The sequence below is a fragment of the Athene noctua genome, chromosome 8 (genome assembly GCF_965140245.1).
Source record: "Athene noctua chromosome 8, bAthNoc1.hap1.1, whole genome shotgun sequence".
Taxonomy (NCBI): domain Eukaryota; kingdom Metazoa; phylum Chordata; class Aves; order Strigiformes; family Strigidae; genus Athene; species Athene noctua.
Genome location: NC_134044.1, coordinates 4,205,754 through 4,224,856, shown reverse-complemented (window position 1 = coordinate 4,224,856; position 19,103 = coordinate 4,205,754). Strand labels below are relative to the sequence as shown.

At 41.8% G+C, this 19,103-nt stretch overlaps 1 protein-coding gene across 2 annotated transcripts in view; it reads left to right on the top strand.

The window, feature by feature from the left end:
• HS6ST1 (heparan sulfate 6-O-sulfotransferase 1) overlaps nt 1–18,871 on the top strand; it is a 201,623-nt gene extending 182,752 nt beyond the window's left edge. For both annotated transcript variants that reach the window (XM_074911892.1, XM_074911891.1), the window contains one exon: nt 12,065–18,871. In XM_074911892.1, the coding sequence (XP_074767993.1) occupies nt 12,065–12,773 (709 nt within the window). In that variant the 3' untranslated portion in view covers nt 12,774–18,871. The remainder of the gene's footprint in view (nt 1–12,064) is intronic.
• The last annotated feature ends 232 nt before the right edge of the window (nt 18,872–19,103 follow it).

The window sequence follows — 19,103 nt, the reverse complement described above, 5'->3', positions numbered from 1 at the left end:
CAGGCATCTTGTTAGTCCTGCCAACTGGCAAGGGTGGTGCGTGTATGCATATAGATATTTGGTGTTTAATAATTGAACCTGGATATATCGAGGTTGGCAGGATGTCTTTCAGCTTTAAAGACAGGGTATTGTTATAGGAAAATGGGATGTTTTCCTGGGCTGAAGACAGATTTTTCTTCCCCAGCTAATCCTGGTGTCTGCAGCTGCTGTCTAGATATCGCGTCCTGAAAGGCAGGGAATGAACTTCTGAACATCTGTAACAGCTACATTAAGTGGCGTGGTTTATTGTAGAATTATGGATGATGATGGCTGGATTACTAAATTGTAAATCAATCAAAGGCATTCTGATGATATTCTAAACCATGAGAGAGAAACTCATGCAGGAAGAGACAGTGATTTATTGCACCAACTGGTAACACATCCATCCCCAGTCATTTTTATTTATCATTATTTTGAAAAGATTTCAACCCTTCATAAAAGCAAATTAAAAAAAGAAATCAGTAATGATGATGAAGTTTTACTGTAATGAAAATTGACACTCCTGCACTGTGATTTCTGGTGATAGGAAAGTGGAGAATAAGGAATTTCAGATACACAAACTTCACAATAAATTAGTTGAACAATTGCCTTTGTTTAATTGTCTTTTACAAGCAAATGAAGGGAGCTTTTTCCTTTTTATTCTCAAATCTATTCTTTTCAAAGCGTCTCACGCTATCTGTAGTTTTAAACCATTGGTACCCAGGATTTTGAATGCTTAGCAAGTCATCCATTTCCAAGGCATTAACAACACAGACAGGATTTATTTCAATCTGCAGTTGATTCTTTGATCTGGGGCTTGCTTAAGTACATTCCAATGCAATTAATTAGAAAAACAGTATAAGGCAGGGGCAACCCCAAGTGATCTTAAATGTAAAAGTGACTGATTAGTAGCTCTGCTTTCTTGAGGATTATCTATTTGTTGCTTGACAGTATCTGCTATTCCTGAGCAAAGGAGGGCCAGTTAATTGAGAAGAGGGAGCTTTGTAAGCCACTAATGTGACTACTCGCAAGAAAAGAAGCAATGTGGGAAGCTCTCCCGGCACTAATTTTAAGAAGGAACTGGGTAAATGGAATTAAGACCAGTCACCTATCTCATGCCGTTAGGTGTGTGGCAGTACATGGTTCACATCAGTTTGCTTTGCTGGGCAGTAGTTACTCCCTTTCTCTGGCAGCCCTGCATGGCTTACAGAGGAGCTTTTTGGAAACCAGTCCTTGCAACAGCTCACACTGTGGCTGCTTCCAGGAATGGGTTGTGCTGCTCTTTGTGGTTTTCTTCCTTGGGATGTCTTGTTTCTTCGTGTACACTGGCTTTACTTGTATGTCCAGGACATGTCAATCTAGTTCCAAAATTCTGTGCATCTCGATTCCTGAATCTTCTCACTCCGATCAATAAAAGTAGCTATTCATCAGTTTTCAATTGGAACAAGATTGATCCGCGAGCAACTCACAGGCCTCTGTGTTGCCGTTGCAGCTGCCTGACACAAATACTGCATCCCTTTTGGCAGAGGCAGGCAGTTGCCAAACAATTCAATTGTCCTGCATAAGCGATCAATATCTGCTCTTCTGACTACTCTTACTCCTTTAATCTTCCTGTATGGTTTCTTTATAATTTAATCTTCTTCAAGGAGACATCCTTCCTATCTATCATGCTGTTACCCTTTTCTTGAATCTTTCTTGAAACTCAGTACCAGTAGAGATCCTGCGATTCGCAAGAGAAGCTGGCTTACACTTCAAAAGAAAATGCAAATTCAGCCTATCTACTTTGTTTGCAGCTGATTTGGATAAATATCTTTGCATATTGCATAGCTACTTCTGCTTCGTCTTTTTACTATTTCAGCTTGCTTCTGGTTTTTCTTTTTTCTGTGTGGCAATGTCCCAATGGTTCGTTCTTCTGCATCCTGAAGTGTGCAGGAATCAGATGCAGAAATCCTGCTTTATTGGGTAAAATATGCACTTGTTTTATTCATTGTATCCATCTTGACACCTGGGGAAGCTGAATCCCTGGCATTCTCTCTCTTCCCAGGGCAAAGACAGTACGAAGCCGTGCAGATTTCTGTGCAGAACCAGTGCTTGTCAGTCCTGATGACAAGGGAGAGACTTAAATTTCAGCCTCTTTGATAACATGGCAGCCTGCACTGGCAGTTTATTAGGGGACAGCACTTTACCCCCTGGAGCTAGAATGAGACCCCAAATGCTTTCACTTATATTATCTAGTGATAGGGTGAAAACTGCTCTCTTATGCTACCTATCCAGCACAAATTGGTCACGGACACCGAGATGAAAAGTTCAGCATCTCATTGCAAATGTCTCATGACTCTTCAGGGGTTGATTTGTTCATTGCTTCATTCTAATGTGTCTAACATACAGGGAGAAACTCAGGAAATAGGGTACATTACCCTTCTGGCAAATATTTACAGTAAACATGGCTGTAGTGTGTTACTAAAATCTGTATTTTGTGTAATGCTAAAACCAATAAAAATAGAAGTCTGCAATAGAGCAAATAAGCAAAGGGAGTGAAAATTTTTCTTACAAGAATGGCAGTGTTTTTTCATCCTGAAATTTCCTACCTTGATGACAAACGATGGCAATAATAAAAGCAAAAGAATGCAAAGAATAGGCATGGGTTGCAGTGCATATTTCTACCGTCTGTCCTCTGCCAGCACTGATGTAATCCTTCTGGCAGTGAAACTTTCCGTTGCAGTCTGTCAGCATTCAGATGTGCTATTGATTAGTCAGTTTACTAAGGTCACTAAGGAATCACAACAAACCTCCTGAAACTTGGGAAAGGTAATAAATCAAAGGTATTTGATTTGTAACTTGCCGTCATTTTTGGTGCCTTGCTTCAGCAGAAGACAGCAGTCAACATTTCCTAAGCACTTGATATGAGGAAGGTTATGATGGAAAAAAAAGCACTTGTTTATAAACGGTGCAAGTAACATAAGCTTTTAATGGGTCCTAGAAGAGTCCAAGGCTCCGGAGGGCTCTGGAATGCCTTCCTCTACACCCCCATCTGCTCCCCTCACCCTGACCCCCACTTTTTTTTCCCAAGCCTTTGGCCAATTTTCATCACATCTGTCATTTTGAAAAATGAGCTGGCAGTTCACTCCTAAGGTTCATAACATGTATCTTTTTTTAGATTAACTTGTTTTCAAGAGACAGTGCAACAGGAAATTCTAGTGCTTACACAGCAGCTCAATTTTCTTGAAAAGCAGAGATGTTGTTAAAACTCAGTCTGTGTCTATTCTGCTAATTGGATATAAAACAGTCATGAGACATAAGGGTGATAGGACTATACTTGGTTCCTGGGTAAAAGCCTATCGGTAGTATATTGCTAACAAATCTGAACTGGGGCTGCATGTGTGTTATTATGAACACAGCAAGTGTCAGTAGTGCACAACACTGAGATCTAAGGTACAAACTTACCCTCATTTCATTCATGGAGATAATGATCCTGAAATTGTCCATTTCTGATGGTTTCAGAGGAATTAATAGCCAACCATATCCATCTTGATGCGTTTGATTCCAGACATACAATGCTCCCTTGTATTAACATACCTGTCTCACTGGTATGGAATAGTGTACCATACTGCCACTCCCAGTGTTGGTGTCAAGGCTACATGTGTCCTCCCAGCCTTCTAACAAACCATGGTTTCACCCATCTGCCCTTGAGGCTGACTTACATACTTTGTACCTCCACTCCAGCTCTGCAGCCTTCACCAATATAATTCAGACTATCTATGTAAAAGGAATATATACGTAATAGTATTCCAACTATTGCTTTGTTGACCTACCTTTCTTTGTAGGTCAACTTTAGAGACATCTCATACTGAGCTGTTCCTGCACTGCCGCCACCATGTGTGCCGAGGCACGTGCAGCCACAGTGCCTTGTTGCTCCTACAGGTTCCAAAGTGAAGGCTGGATTGCTGCAGCATGTCCGGATTGAGCACACGGATGGATCTTTTCCATGGTTTCATGTCTGTGGGTTTCTTTACCACCAGACTGGAGAAGGCCCTTGCAAATTGTGTTAGACTCTATCCAGTGTTTTTAAAGCTGTGACTCAGAGCCCACATGTGTCTTGCAAATACCAAAAGGAGAGCTTTTGTTTAAAGTTCTTCTGAGTGGATGGAGGGGTGGTTGTTCCTCTTGTGAAATGCCTGAGCTGCTGCTTGCTCTCTTGTTTCCTTCTTCACTGTCAGCCTCTGTTATCTTTTCTACTGCCTTCTCAAGAAAGATGTGTTGTGTTTGGCAGAAACAGGTACACACATGCACAAGCTTCACACTCCCTGGCTGGCACTGCAGGATCACGTTCATGGTATGATGCATCACCAGAATTGTGAAGCATTCAAAATCCTCCACATTTTGTGAAATACACAGTGGAGAAAAGAGGTGTGGTTTTTCATGCATGCCTACTCATAGTTAATTTTTTTTTAACTCAGGGTTGAATAGTACTGGTATTTTTAAGTGTATATTTAATGAACATAACACATTTTAATTCCTGCTAAAAGATAGAAATAGGTACTAGATTCTGACTCTACAGGTATTTAAATCCAAAAGACCAGAGCTAAGTAATCTCAAATTCATTTACACTCTGAAATCTGGTACAGATCTATTTACACCCTCAGTCAGCATTGTTGTAGCTGCTCTGTTTTTCCATTTTTAATCTATTCTTCCCCAAGCATTGAGTAGAAATAGAATAAGGAATGGAATGGAATGGAATGGAATGGAATGGAATGGAATGGAATGGAATGGAATAGAATAGAATAGAATAGAATAGAATAGAATAGAATAGAATAGAATAGAATAGAATAGAATATTCACTTGGAACAGACCTACAACAATCATCTAGTCCAACTGCAATTCTCCTGGGCAGTAACTGTGAACTGGAAGGGCAGCAGGTAAGGCTGCAGCCCCAAAAGCCATGTAAATGTTGCCAGATACAGAAGTGTTATTTTTTCAGGGGCTGCTGGTGCTCATACCCCACCCTGTGTTTCAGAGGGAGTTAGACATGTCATGTCAGCGAGAATCCAAAGCTCCAAGCCCTCAGCAGGCACTCAGATGCTGGGGTGCTAGGCCAGGGTGTTCCACAGACTCCTGAATCTGCTTTGAAACCCCTTTCTTGGAAATGGAGGAGTGTATGTTTGTTTTAAACTGCATTTAAGCTATACTGGAAGGATGGCCCTTCTTACTCTCTCATTACCTTAACAGGAGCAGAGGGTGCCAATCAATTATTAGTGGTTTCTTGGAGCTGGTGTGCTGTGCGAGACTCCACTTACCATCTGCCTGAGATTAGGGTAAGCAGGCGAGTGATTCTTGGACAGGCATTCCTACAGCAACTTTTTGTTTAAACACTCTGAAAAATACAGCTGAATTGTGAAAGGGTGTAGGCTGCCCAAAACTCGGCTTCCTTTTCAAGAAGGGGTAGCTGGACTGAAACACCCAATTTTACCTGCTGAAACCCAACCTTGTGTATTTAGAAACCTGTGCTTTGGATTGCATCCAGCCGAGAGAGTTTGTGAGAGTTCAGTTTTTCCATTTGGAAGAAAAGCATGTCAATTTGTCTGTAGTACGAGAGTATTCTCTTCTGCCTCCAACTCCTGCAGCAGCCTGAGGGTTGTTTTTAGGGGCGAGCTCTCGGTGGGCTGTCAGCAGCCTGGCCCAGGCATCGCTGCATCAGGAATTGGCCCATGGTGAATTCAGACCCTAGGAAGAGTCCCTGAGTGAAGATCTGGAGGGTGAGCAGAGCCTGTGTAATGGTTGGTTGTTACGTTTCCAAACATCCTATCTTTTAATGCAGCAGAGTCCCAAGAGCAGAGACCATCAGGCAAAACAAACACAACTGTGCAAAACAAACTCAGTTGCCAAAGCAAGCACTGACCCGCTGTAAAGACACCCCCCTCGTTTACTGGAAAAGAAAAACATTCATGTAGGTGTTTACACAGTCTGAGTACTGGAGGATTGGCTTTACTATTAAGTTTCTTGGCTTCTGGTGTTTTGTGTGGCAACCTTTATTTAAACATAGGGGACAGAAGAGACCTGTTTATTTTGTTTATTTGTTTGTTTGGGGTTTTCTTTCTTTTTCTATGACTTTTAAAGGGCTGAAGAGTTTATTGTGTGTGAAATGCAGGAAGAGTCTAAATGAACACCAGATGAGAGGAAATAGACTGAGGAAAATGAGGGCTATTTGCTACCAAAGGAAGTAATCATTGTACATATATTAAATTCCAATCTCTGACTGAGAGTGTGTTTTGTTATGCAAGAAATCTGGCTGTAAAGTAAAGGGGGAAATATGTGGAGTCTTCCCAGTTTGGGGGTTTAAAAGTGGTAAGCTGGGGGGCTTGATGTGCTGGTGGTAAATACATCAGGAGGCAACTTTCACTGAAGGAAGAGGTGGGTTTGGCTGGAGAGTGTTCTGCACCCCAGAGTTTCTCACCATAGCAGAAGGTCATTCTGTGGCTCTGTGCAGAAGGGTAAGACAGTTTTTCATGCATCCATTAGTTGTAGGTAGCATTTAGTATGACTTTATAATGAGAATATAAATTCCTTAGAAACTTTCATCTGCCACATTCCCGGCTCATCCATCATTAGACACCTGACTCACCTTTATTTAATATTTACCTGTAAGTCATTGCTGGAACTGCTCCTTTGGGCTACACTGGCCATTTTCAGTGGAGATAACCATTACCTAATAATCCCCTTAATTGTCTCTAAGGTGAGGGTTTATGTGATCGCGGTAGGGGTGCTGGCAGCTCCAGATCTTCTTTCCTTGGTCCCTGCAGACTAATGGCAGGGTAAGTGCAGGTTTTCATTTCGCTGGTGGGAGGCAAAATCACTACTTGTTTTAGTAATAAACTAAACAGTGAGAGCCAGTATGAATTGAATAAGAACCCTCACAAATTATTTGAGGAGTGCATAATACATAGGCTTGGCTTACAAAGATGCCTTAAATCAGCCACAAATTTGACATTACTATTTCTTTTAAACAAAACAGAATGTTTCTCATTCCTGCAAGCTGGCAGACACCCTGTTCAGTTCAGTTAATTTAGCAAGGACATAGAAAGATTTTTTTTACTATTTTTTGCGTTAGCAATAGAAAAATTGTAGCCTGGGGGCATGTTGCTTTGACAGATTGGGGTTATATGGTTGAAGTTGACCTATGCAGCTTTCTTCCCCTTCCCCCTCCTGGAAGGCGGGATGAAGCATGTATGATTGGAAGTGGCTATCCTGATTTTGTTCTTTATCTGATGGAAGGCCACCACAGTAGTCAAGAAGGACTTGTTATAGATTTCACTTTTCCTGTGAGGGACACTTGAAAGCTCAGTGAAGAACGTGTAGAAATAAAAATTAAGATATTTTGGTTGTGTGGGAGGGAAGTATTTAATCACAGCAAAGAACAGGGGGTTGCACGGTCAAAAAAGAAGTTCTTGGCAGATCTTAGAGACCAACAGTAGCAAGTAAGAAGGGTGTATCAGAGTACAGGAAAGCATAAAGGGAAATGAACTCAAGAGAGATAATAGCATAATATTTAGAATCTGTCACTTTGTCAGAATTATGTTGACTGGGTATTAGCAAAAGAGAAGGAACTGGTTTTTAGAGGAAGAAGGGTTTCATTTCCCCTTCATTAGCTGAGGACCTGCTGGCAGGAATTAAGGCAGAATATTACTAAATGGGGGCTTCAGCCACGCCCTCATGTCTACAAGAAAGGGGTTTTTTTAACCCAGATCTGTTCAGTGACTGCTTTTGCAGCATGGCCTCGCAGGAAAAAAAAAAAAAAAAAAAAACAAACAAAAAAAACAAACCAAAACAACACCTCTGCTGGCAAAACTAAGGCTGCTTTGTGCTATGTGAGAATGGGAAGGAAAGGTCCGGGATGGGAATCCTGTAGGGCAACAGTGCCCCTGACGCCTGTGTCATGACAATATGCCTCAAGTTAACTATTGTCCTCTGACCTCAATCTATGCTGAAACAGGGGCTTTGCATAATCATTGAAGGAGACCATTCCTGCTCCAAAAGATGTTATGTTTTGAATTGCCAAAATAGACAAAGGAGACATTGTCAGCCCTTCACACATGGGAAACGGAGGCAGAGAGAGAGATTTGTCTGGGGCACATAGGCTAATTTTGACAGAAGGGGTACTTACACTCAAGTTTCCTGAATTCATTTGTGTGCTACAACCACAAGATTGCCCTTCCTTTCTAATACTGGATTTTTTTCTCCCTGAAACTTCAGTTTTAATACAGGGTTCTTTATCAAAAACATGATTTCATTTTGCTCTGTTTTATAAATATGCTTGTGATTCTTTCCTCAGACAAAACTATGCAGCTTCTTGCAGATCCAAGTTGCAGTGCTGAAGTTGCAAATTCCTCAGGGACCTTCAGGTGGATTTTCACATTGGGACTGCCAGGGACAATAATGCAAGAAAAGGCAGAGGTGCAACTTTAGCTTCTGCTTTTCTTTGACCTCCTGGGGATCCCATCCCCATAGATATGTAGAAGGGGAGCCTGCAGGAGTAGTAACGCTGTTCTGCCCAGCTTCACATGGGAAGAAAAAGCAAAGAAATATCTTACTAACTAGAAGGTTCATTTTTCTTGATCAAGCTCGTTAACTCCAGGAAGGCCAGTGAGACTTGGCATTGCGTGACCAAACTGGGGCTGTTTGGGTTTTTTATGAGGCAGTAGTGAGTGGAACCATCTGGGCTAGGAGAAGACCACACTTCTGAAATGAGCCTTTCAGAATACTTAAGTTAAGTAGCTGTCTGGGGCACCATGCTGAAAGGAAGGGCACTCACAGCTGCATGTATTTTATCTCTGATGACAAAAGAGAACTTACTAGTCATGTGGTTCCTCATAAATTTCAAGCCACTGCTGACAAGTGGCACTGCCTGTGTTCTCAACCATGCTGGCACAAAGTTCCCCCGACTTTCTGGCTCACAGTGTTAATAATGGTACTGCTAATGGATGATGCTTTAGAGAGATACCTAACTTTTCGCTGAACTCAAAGGCAATCCCCAAATTATAGTTTGAGAATGGAAACTTAAGTATCTTAAGTACCTTGAGTGAATATTGCTGCAGTCATTTATTTAATATCAAAGTGACTCACCTCTCTGATTCCTGAGGCCCCAGTCTTCCTAAAGGTGTGCTGCTCACTTCCCTAAGAGCTGAGGGAATCTGCACTTCTGAAACTAATATCCTTCTAGAAAGCTAATTACATGTTTGGGACCCTAGTTTTCAGTATGTCAGTGGTGCATCTTAACTTAGGTGGTTTAAACTGTTCTTTTGCATTGCAGTCTCTGGTTTGGGGTTGGTTTTTTATTTATGCCCCATTGAGGCAGCTTCCTAAAGTACCTCCAGGGGCCTGGTTCCACTGCCTGTATTCCAGTTTCCAAAGATACATCTTATTTCTGTGTTAGGAGGCAAGCTCCCCTCCTGCAAGCACTCTTCTGTGTGACAGATGTGGAAAGGGGCACGTCAAATTCAGTATAATTTCAAAAAATGTAACCTATTTTCCTATGCTTTCTGTTCACTGAGATGAATCTTAGAGAGAGATCACTCGTGGTAAAATATTTACCACTGTATCATCTCAACTAACATAACAGCTCTTATAGTGCAGGTGTGAATAAAGAAATACTTGCTCCATAACCTTTTTACAATCCTTGTCCTGTTTAAGCTGTCTCTGTTTCAATGGACCCTAGAAGCTTTGCATGGTATTTATAAATTTGATTTACTAATAGACTCCTAAAGTTTAAACAGAGAGAGAAGATAAACTGTACTCAGACTTCATGCCAGATCTGCCACAGACACCCATTTGACTTTATGCACAACATCTAATATTTGTGTTTTCCCTCATCTACAAAATGCAGATACTAATTCTTTTTTTTTCCCCTATCCATACTTGTATAGACTGCAGCTTTGGACAGGAATCAGCTCCTCCTGTCTTTGGATACCTCACAAATGAGTCCCTGATCTTAGGTGAAACTTGTAGTTGCTTCTGTAAGCCACATGATAAAAATTGCCTTCAACCTGCTTCAGGAAAAAATGAAACCTTTGGATTAAATTGGTGTAAATAAAAAGTCCGCTACAGTTCACAAGTCAAAAAATGCTGGTAGTGTTTAGCATCAATGTCTGTCACTTGAACATCTGGCATTCATCATTGCTTTCCTTTTCCTTCCACTGTCATATTTTATCCCCATCTGTTAGAGGTTTCTTAGCACTGTCTATATAAATCATAGCTGCATCTCAGTCTGGGTAGTTGAATCATTACAGGCTGCAATGTAAATGAAGGAAAATGAGGTAAATTTAAGGGAAGTTTTTCTCTTATGCACTCTGCTCCCCTTCCTTCTCCCTGTACACAGATGTTACTAGACAGTACTACTAGACAGCGTGATGCCCTTGCTATGAAGAGAAATGGAAAAGTTTCCGAAAATAGCAAATGTTTTTACCAGCCCTAGTTCTGAAGGCAAAAAGCAGGAGAGGAGTTGGAGCCAGAGGGGACACTCATTGCCATTGTTGGAAAGACCAAAATTTACTGCTTTGGAACAACCCTTCAGCAAGTTAGTAATAAATTGGGAAGGCAAACATTCCTTAAAATCAGACTTCCCAGGCAATATGTTTGATGTATTTTCTTAACTTTAAATTACTCTTATTGCAGTAATTTAGGTTAATGCTAGGAAGAGTAATACTGAAGGTGCTAGGAAAATATTGGTGTATTAATATTAGCCAAAGCAGAATTTTTTTACTTTTTTTTTTTTTTTTTCCTAAAAAACTGTGCAGTGCCCTCACAATGGCCATCCCATTCTGCTCTCCCAAGCCGTGCTGGCAGGGCAGTGAGCCACAGCAGCATTCTACAGACACATTTCTGATGGGGAAGTGAATCCACCACCACCCCTATATGAAACATTTCCAGTAGCATGTGTGCGTTACCCTGCCGAAGCCAGGTGCTCCCGTTTGCACACGGTGTCACACAGCCCCATCCACAGGGAGCACATGTGTATTTAATTCCCTGCCAGCTTTAACAACTAGAGAAGGTTTTCCTTGTTCTAGAAACACTCAGAGACACCATAGTCCCAAGCTACTGTAATCTGGGGGGAAAGGCCAGTTTTCCTGTCAGGAGGGGGCTGTTGCAGACTGCCATTACTGTCAGTCCCAAAACTTTATCCAGGCTCAAGGTGGGGTGAAGCTGGAGGGTCTCTTTGGACGAGATAGTTGTCATGTTTTCGGTTCGAGGGATAGCTTGTATTGTTGGGGACTTCATTATACTTAGAAGAGGAAGAATGTTCTATGTGACTACGTGTGTTCCTCCCAATTGTCTTGTTTTTTCCTCCTTTTTATTCTCATGTATCAAAAGTGTGCCTTAAATTTGTTTGAATTGATAGCAGATTAGCTGAAATAAGAATAACCTATTGCTACTATTGCTGGTTGTCAACTCATGCCTTCTCTTTCTACAAAGCATATTGTATTCTCAATTTTCCGTTATTTTTCACTTATGTTCCTGTGGTGTTATCCTGCTACTCACTGCAGACTCCCAAATTTCAGCTCAGCAGCCAGATCAATCAAGCAGTAGGTGTCCTGGTCAGCATCTGCATGAAGTGAAAACGATAGGCTCAGCTCATAAACAGATCGGTTGCTGGGCTGTCCTGCAGAGCAAGTGCTGGCTGATTCAGAGGGTGCACAGTCGTGTGAAAGGCCAGGCAGTCCCTGAAGTCACAGTTGCCCTCTGAAGTTGGTAGATCGGTTGAATCCTGGCGATTTGTTCTGACATTGCAGTCTGTTGCTGGAAATGAATGTCTCGGTGAAATCGCTGGTGCTTGACAAGACGAAAAGGGTGGGCAATGAGAAAGAGAAACGTGAGTCTAAGGTTGCACAAACTACTTTGCATTAGATATTGCAAGAAGAAAATAATCCAAGAGTACAGTGGAATGGATGCTGTGATGTTGATCTATCTTTTTGATATCTGCACTAAATGTCAGCTTGCCAAGCATCTTTCTTGTTATTATCAGAGTATTTATTTTATTTTTCTCTTCTTCTTGTAGAAAATTTTACTACATCACACTGCTGAGAGACCCCGTATCTCGTTACCTCAGCGAATGGCGTCACGTTCAACGAGGAGCTACTTGGAAGACCTCCTTGCATATGTGTGATGGCAGGACACCAACTCCTGAAGAGCTGCCGTCGTGCTATGAAGGCACGGACTGGTCAGGCTGCACACTGCAGGAGTTCATGGACTGCCCATATAATTTGGCCAACAACCGCCAAGTGAGGATGTTGGCTGACCTGAGCTTAGTGGGCTGCTACAACATGTCTTTCATCCCAGAGAACAAGCGAGCACAGATCCTGCTGGAGAGCGCAAAAAAGAACCTCAAAGACATGGCCTTCTTTGGCCTGACGGAGTTCCAGAGAAAGACTCAGTACCTGTTTGAGAGAACTTTTAATCTGAAATTCATCCGGCCCTTTATGCAGTACAACAGTACCAGGGCTGGAGGGGTGGAGGTGGATAATGACACCATCCGGAGGATTGAGGAGCTCAATGACTTGGACATGCAGCTCTATGACTATGCAAAGGACCTCTTCCAACAACGCTACCAGTACAAACGGCAGCTAGAGAGGATGGAGCAGAGGATAAAGAATCGGGAAGAGAGGCTTCTTCACCGGTCCAATGAAGCACTTCCCAAGGAAGAGACCGAGGAGCAAGGACGCTTGCCCACTGAGGACTACATGAGCCATATTATAGAGAAGTGGTAGCCTAGGCAGACTTTTATATTAATGATATTCTAGGGTTTCCATTTAAAAGATCATGGAAGTAAAACTGCAAAAACAACAAAAAATATTTTATTTAAAAGCAAGTCTGTAAAACAGAAGATAGATTGCTTCCTTAAGCATAGGGTCTTTTTACTGTTTCTTACAAGACCGATGAGATTCTTAAAAAAAATAAATAAATACATAAAAATAAAAAAAGGGTCAACATTATAATGCAGAGGTAAAAAAATGCACAAATGCAGTTATCCACTCTTAAGGCCAAGTACAGAAGAATGTTTCTTATCCTCACAATTCAAACACAAATGGCAGAAGTAGGATTTTAAAAATCTGTTTCTCCCCTGAGCATAATGATATAAAGATACATAATTAAAAAACAAGGACATTGAGGCTTTCTTTTGTGGGTGTTTTTGGAGGTGGGATGGGACTTGCAATTCTTGTAAGTAAATGATAATGTGACTAAGTTGAGGATGTGCTATCCTGTCAGGCTGTGATCTGAGCACAAGGGTAGCCACTTCATTTCAGCTGGCAGCCACTGCCAGAAAGTAGAGCACCATAAAAATAAAAGAAGAAAAACATCAGAGGATGAGAAACATTAAAGCAAATTGATTATGGCCTAGGATATGTACTTAGCACAGTGGTTTTGATACATTGCACTGGTATCACATATACATACACAGCTTCATCACAAAAATAATAGGGAATTCATATACAGACCTCCCAGATTTGTTTCAGAGGCAGGTCCCAAAACAAATTAAAAGCCAACTGAATTCCACATAGGCTCAAACGTGCATTCACATGCCATCCTGTCACCCTACACAACTGCCGCTTATGCCTTCATCAGTATTATGTGTTAACAGCACATGAAATCCCTATCCTACGTACTGAAATAAAGGAAGATGTTAAATAGCAATACTCCCTCATAAATCTGCACAGCAAGTTCCAGGAAGACCCTGCAAATAATCAGTCATTAATGGGAACACGATGAGGGGGCGATTTTGTTTTGTTTGTTGCTGTGTGAAATACTGAACTAGAACGAGCATACAGACATACCCGTATCTGTATTTTTTCAGTTATTTTTACTTGCTTTTATCAAGAAATAATGGGCATCAGCCTGCTTCCAGTGAAGTCACTAGAACTGATTTAAGTGGGAACAGGATGGGGCTCTCTTCCAGAGCTGTGAAATTTCTGACTATGGGTCTGAATTAATTATGAGACAGTGCACATTGTCTTTTGGCAGAGTGCCTGTTCTGCAGCTCTTACTTTAAATGAACAAGCTGTGTTCATAAAACTGGAAAGGGGAATCATGGATAATGTTTTTTTAGTCTCAGACGACTTTCAAAGCAGAACTCTTTCTCTTTCAATGATGTTTTTTAGGGACTCATGTAAGTTTAATCCTTCAGTGTGGTGACAGTCTAACCAGGTTCTGCTTACTGACTTTTGAGTCATAGAACAACAATGACTTCTCTAATTCCTCTTCCCACTCACCAAATTAAAGTATGGCTTATTTTCTTGCTGTTGCAAGCACTTCTTTGTTTTGCTGGAAGCATAAAAATGAAGCAGTTTCTGCCTGTTACATGTCTCACCCCGTTATTACCCAGCCTGTAAGACCTGAAACAGCTATTGTTTAGAGTAAACTATGAACCAAATGGAATATGATCTGATTTTCAAAGGCCACGTTAACTGCAGATCAAATATGGCATTGAAATCACCAGAGGAGAGGCAGAGAGCTATTGCATTCAGCTTTAGCATGTCATTTTTACAGTGTCCCTTTCCCATCACACAAATCCGCTGAAGTGCTGCTTGTTTTGTATTTTAATTCACTCAGTCTCTGCCTCTGTACAGTTTCCAACAGTTTCCAATTCAGACTGAGGCTAAGTTTTGCATAGGAGGTGGCTGCCTTAAGCAGAGGAGCTGCCTTGTTTCTTCTGTGTACACCCTGGGGGATACACCTTGCTTTTGGAGATGTTTTTCTCCAGAAGAGTGAAGATGACTGAAAACTTAAGAACAGAAAATACGAACAGTGCTTTGTGCTCAAATACAACCCTGTTACAGCCCCGATCCAAAGTCCACCGAAGTCGAAGGATGTCTCTTTCCTATTGATTTCAGATGAATTTGGATCGGGTCTGCATCTTGGTTCTGCAAGGTGCCCATGCACACGCTCATCCATCTACAAGCACAGTGGGACGTTGTTACCCATGCGTTTGGCTGGTACCGATAGTTACTAGTGGTGTTGCTGTCTTTAAGGTTCTGCCACAAAATGGCCACTGTTCCCAGAGATGTGTATCTTTGCCGTAAGCGTTTCCTCCCAGCTGAAAAGTGGGAAGCAAAATTAAGCAATTTCAGTTGTTGGCTTGGGGGCAGAAGGTATTACAAATCCATTTACTCATCTCTGAATTCCAAGACTGGGAGGAGCTATGTCTGCTAGTTCCCAGCGCTTTTATGTGTTGCTGTAACTAAAGAAAACATTTATATTTAAAAAATGCAATTTTACAGGCTGTTTACCCACAAAGCCAATACACAGGATATAAAAAGCAACTGTTTTATATGCACAGTTTCCAGCTTTACCCAAAGGCTTTTCACTGTGCATCCTGCGTTATGGATCCATAATGCACAAATGGTTTCTGCAGCTAATCCATATTCGAGGTGCACATGGGCACAGCTCCGTCAGGGCCGTGCGGTGAGCGCCCAGGCAGGTCTGCGTATGCCAGCACTGACTTCTGAGAGCCATTCTGTGCCGAAGGCCAAATTCTGCTCTCATCTACCAAAGGGTGACAGTAAACGGGACTGTGTACGATTAGGACCAGTATCGTTTGGCCTGGTTTGCCTGAGCTGTGTCTGTGTTATGGGCTCTGAGTAACCAGCTGGATTTTAATGGATCTAACTGCAGGGTTCTCTAAATCAGAAGCAGCCTCTGACCCATAGAAGCATGTCAGTAGAAGACCTTGTTCCAATATTTGCTTTGTAATATATTACAGTAACGAGCAAAAGAAATGAAACTATCTTGAAAACTGTCTTGTTAACCGTTTCACTTCAACCCACAAAAGGAGGGCTGACCTCAGCTTAGCACCGAGGCAGAAATTTCTTAAGTCAAACCCTGCGCCTGGCAAATCCCTCAGTTCTTTCACCTGTACTTTGGGAATAACAAATTCACACACTCTAAAGAGGTACTCCAAGGTATGGAAAGTATAGGGAACTTCGAAACAGATTCTAAGTATCAGAAATTAAGGGAATGACCCCAAAGCCACCCCTCACCCTGGCTGCTGTGCTGGTCTGTAAAAGCTGTAGGCCATGTGTTAATTTTTTGTAAGTGCTGTGTGCCAGAGCATGGGTTGCAGGACGTACCTGGCACTACCTTCTTCCTTTGGTGGGTTTAAGGGAACTTTTTTAACATAATGTGAATGTAGGTTTTTTGTGATTTCGATGTACTACAGTTTGAAGTGGTACAATTTCTTTTATTTTTAGGACTGATTATTTGATGCTACAATAACATGAAAAATATGTGTGTTTTTAAAGTTAATGGAGAACAACAGCTTTAAGGCACTCCGGCAGAAGTAGTGGCCAGGTAGTACATCCTTGTTCAATATCTGCCCCTTTCTTCCAAAATGTTTTTCCTGTGACTTCCAAACACACTGAGATGTTCCAAACACTGCATGAAGTGTTTCTTCAGGGGGCCTGTCCATGCATCATGATCCAGGTCAGGGTGGGTGAGTGCTGGGTACAGTGAGGGCAGATGCAAGACTGCTGGAGTTGGTGAGGCAGTTCCCCTCAATTTTACCTAATCAGATGCTTGTCCATCCCACAGTGGTTCCAGGGATACCCTGTGAAAAGCCTTTACAAAAGCTCGGGCTGTGTAAGGTATTTCTAAGGGTTTATACAGTCAGCAGTACTAGTGTGAACAAGCATTTTGGACTGGCAGTACCTGATGCCTCTGCCATCTTACACTGTGCTGACCCTTGCACACCCATAAATGAGGGTGATGCTGTGAGCGGGGATTTCCCAGCACACTCCATTCCTGCTCTGGGAGGGTGGAAAGGCCAGGACACACTGCAGTGCTAAGAAGGAGATCTTTTTTGCTTTTAGTCACCTGAACAGTGTTAACTTCACTGCTTGGTGGGTGGTGGTGTTGAAGAAAACTTTTTTGCTCATTTGTCCCATCCCAGCTAGCTCTGTTGAAGGAGTTTGCCTCCTCCAAAGTTTTCCAGGCAGTCAGATGTCACCTTATACCCCACCCAGGTCACAAAATGCAGAATTGACTGGTAAGGTTGCAGACCCAGGCTGTCATGGGGTCCAAAGTCATCAACAAAAAAAACCCTCAACAAAGGATCAGTGTGAATTTCTGGCTGTCCTGAATTTCTCCCTTTGTACCCAATGTTTTGGAATAAATGGGGAGCGCTTCAGGTTGATATTTTTGCACCCCATAGTCCCTTACTCGCTTACAAAACTTGGATAGCAATGGAAGCAGCATTAGGAAGATCCCAATGAGCTTTTGAATCCTCTCTTCCAGGGCTGTCCAGTAGGAGCAGAAAGGTCAGTGCGGTTGCTGAGAGTATGAGCAGGACAGAAAGACCACCACAGTGGCAGTACAGACACATACCAATTAGAAAGTTTTCACTCTGAGCCCATCATATCACTTCACAGAGACCACTGAACAGCTACAGAAGGTAACAACTAACATTACAGTACAGGGCCTGACTGAGATCTATATCCTGGGGTTAAAAGCATCTCTAGCTTCTTGCTGGCATTTAGAGTTACTTGCACCCCCTCCTGTCCTGTAGAATATTCCAAATGTCACAAAAATGGGTAGTGCTACAGGAAATTGCAACACAGACTATGCTAAATGTTGTATTTCCAAGCCTACAGCTTGGAAAACAACTCGGTATCTGCTGGATTCAAATCACAGGGCTGGCTGCATTATCCCTTTGTTCTTGTTTTCACTAATATTAGCACATGATGTTCCAGTGGCAGAAGTGAATGCAGGATTCGCTGCCTGATCGGCAGTAGAGCCAAGCTTTTAAAGCACAGGTCAATTAGCAGCAGTTCAGGTAAACCAGGGAGCAGCGGGAGCTTGTGTCTGCACACAATCCGAGCTATCTGTGGCTGTTTGCTTTGCCCCATCTACAGGAGTTCTGCCAAGGTGAATGCAGTCCTGATAAGCACGTGGGTATTAAAGCCTGTATTGTCCCAGCTGCAGGTGGTTTTCTCTGTAATTTTTAGCCATGCAAGCTGAAAAAAACCCAAGATTTAAATGAATCTGTCTCATCCCTCAAAGCCCCACAATTCCCCCTCCCCGTTTTCCCCCAGGTGTCAATTCTGCAGACTGGATTGAGAGAGTTGTACTATAATGAATAATTTTATATTCAAATAGTTTACTGAGCATGATTTGTTTTGTACATATTGGAATATGATTTAACTTATTTTTATTGCCCCTTTCATCTTTTTTTCATAAGGAGAAAACAAAAATCCCCACCCTCTCTCAGTGTGAGGTTCCTCTGTGTTTGTGTGCAGTCTGCTAGACAAACACACAACAGCCACAGGATTTCTCACCATCCCTACTGGTATCTGATTTTATTTTTCATTTTCATGTTTTTGTCTGAGGCTTTGCTTATATTGTCCATTCTTTCCTCTTTGCTGCACGATCTGCACAGGGAAGGGAAAGGGCAATGCAGGCAGGATTTCCTTTTTTCTTCCCTCTCCTCTTTCTTGTGTGCTTTACCTACCAAGGAACTCAGTTCTTATCTTCTAGGAGTTGTGTGACTGAGGGTAAAAAAATACAACTGTCCCCCACCCACCTTCCATCCTCTGTATTGTAGATCAAACAAATTCAGCTTCTCTGAAAGTGAATGATTATGGCTGGAATCATTCCATTGGGCTGAATGTGTATGGTTTGCACTTTTTTTTCCACTTCAGGAACTTAAAAACAAAAAATAAAAGACAACTGTTTAACTTGAACCAAGTAACACTTAAAGCTTTATATATTTATTTATAGCATCTTGCGAAAAGTGTTAAAAAGTTTTTTCTTCCACAAAAAAAATTGGATTTTGAAAAACCCCATCTAATTGTTTTTGTCTAGATCAAGAATGAATGTTAGCAGATGAAATAAACCCTAAAACTGAGCATCTGTCGTGTGTGTTGTCCTTGCATTGGCTTTTGGATGCTGTTTCAGTGTAATATGTCTTGCCTTCTTGGATTATGGAGAGTGGTGTTGATGGAGAATATTTGTTTTCTACTAAAAGACCATACTCAACACAGAAATATTCAAGCAGAATCTGCAGTCTGTTTATTCCCATTGTTACATTCGAGCCAACAGTACAAAAA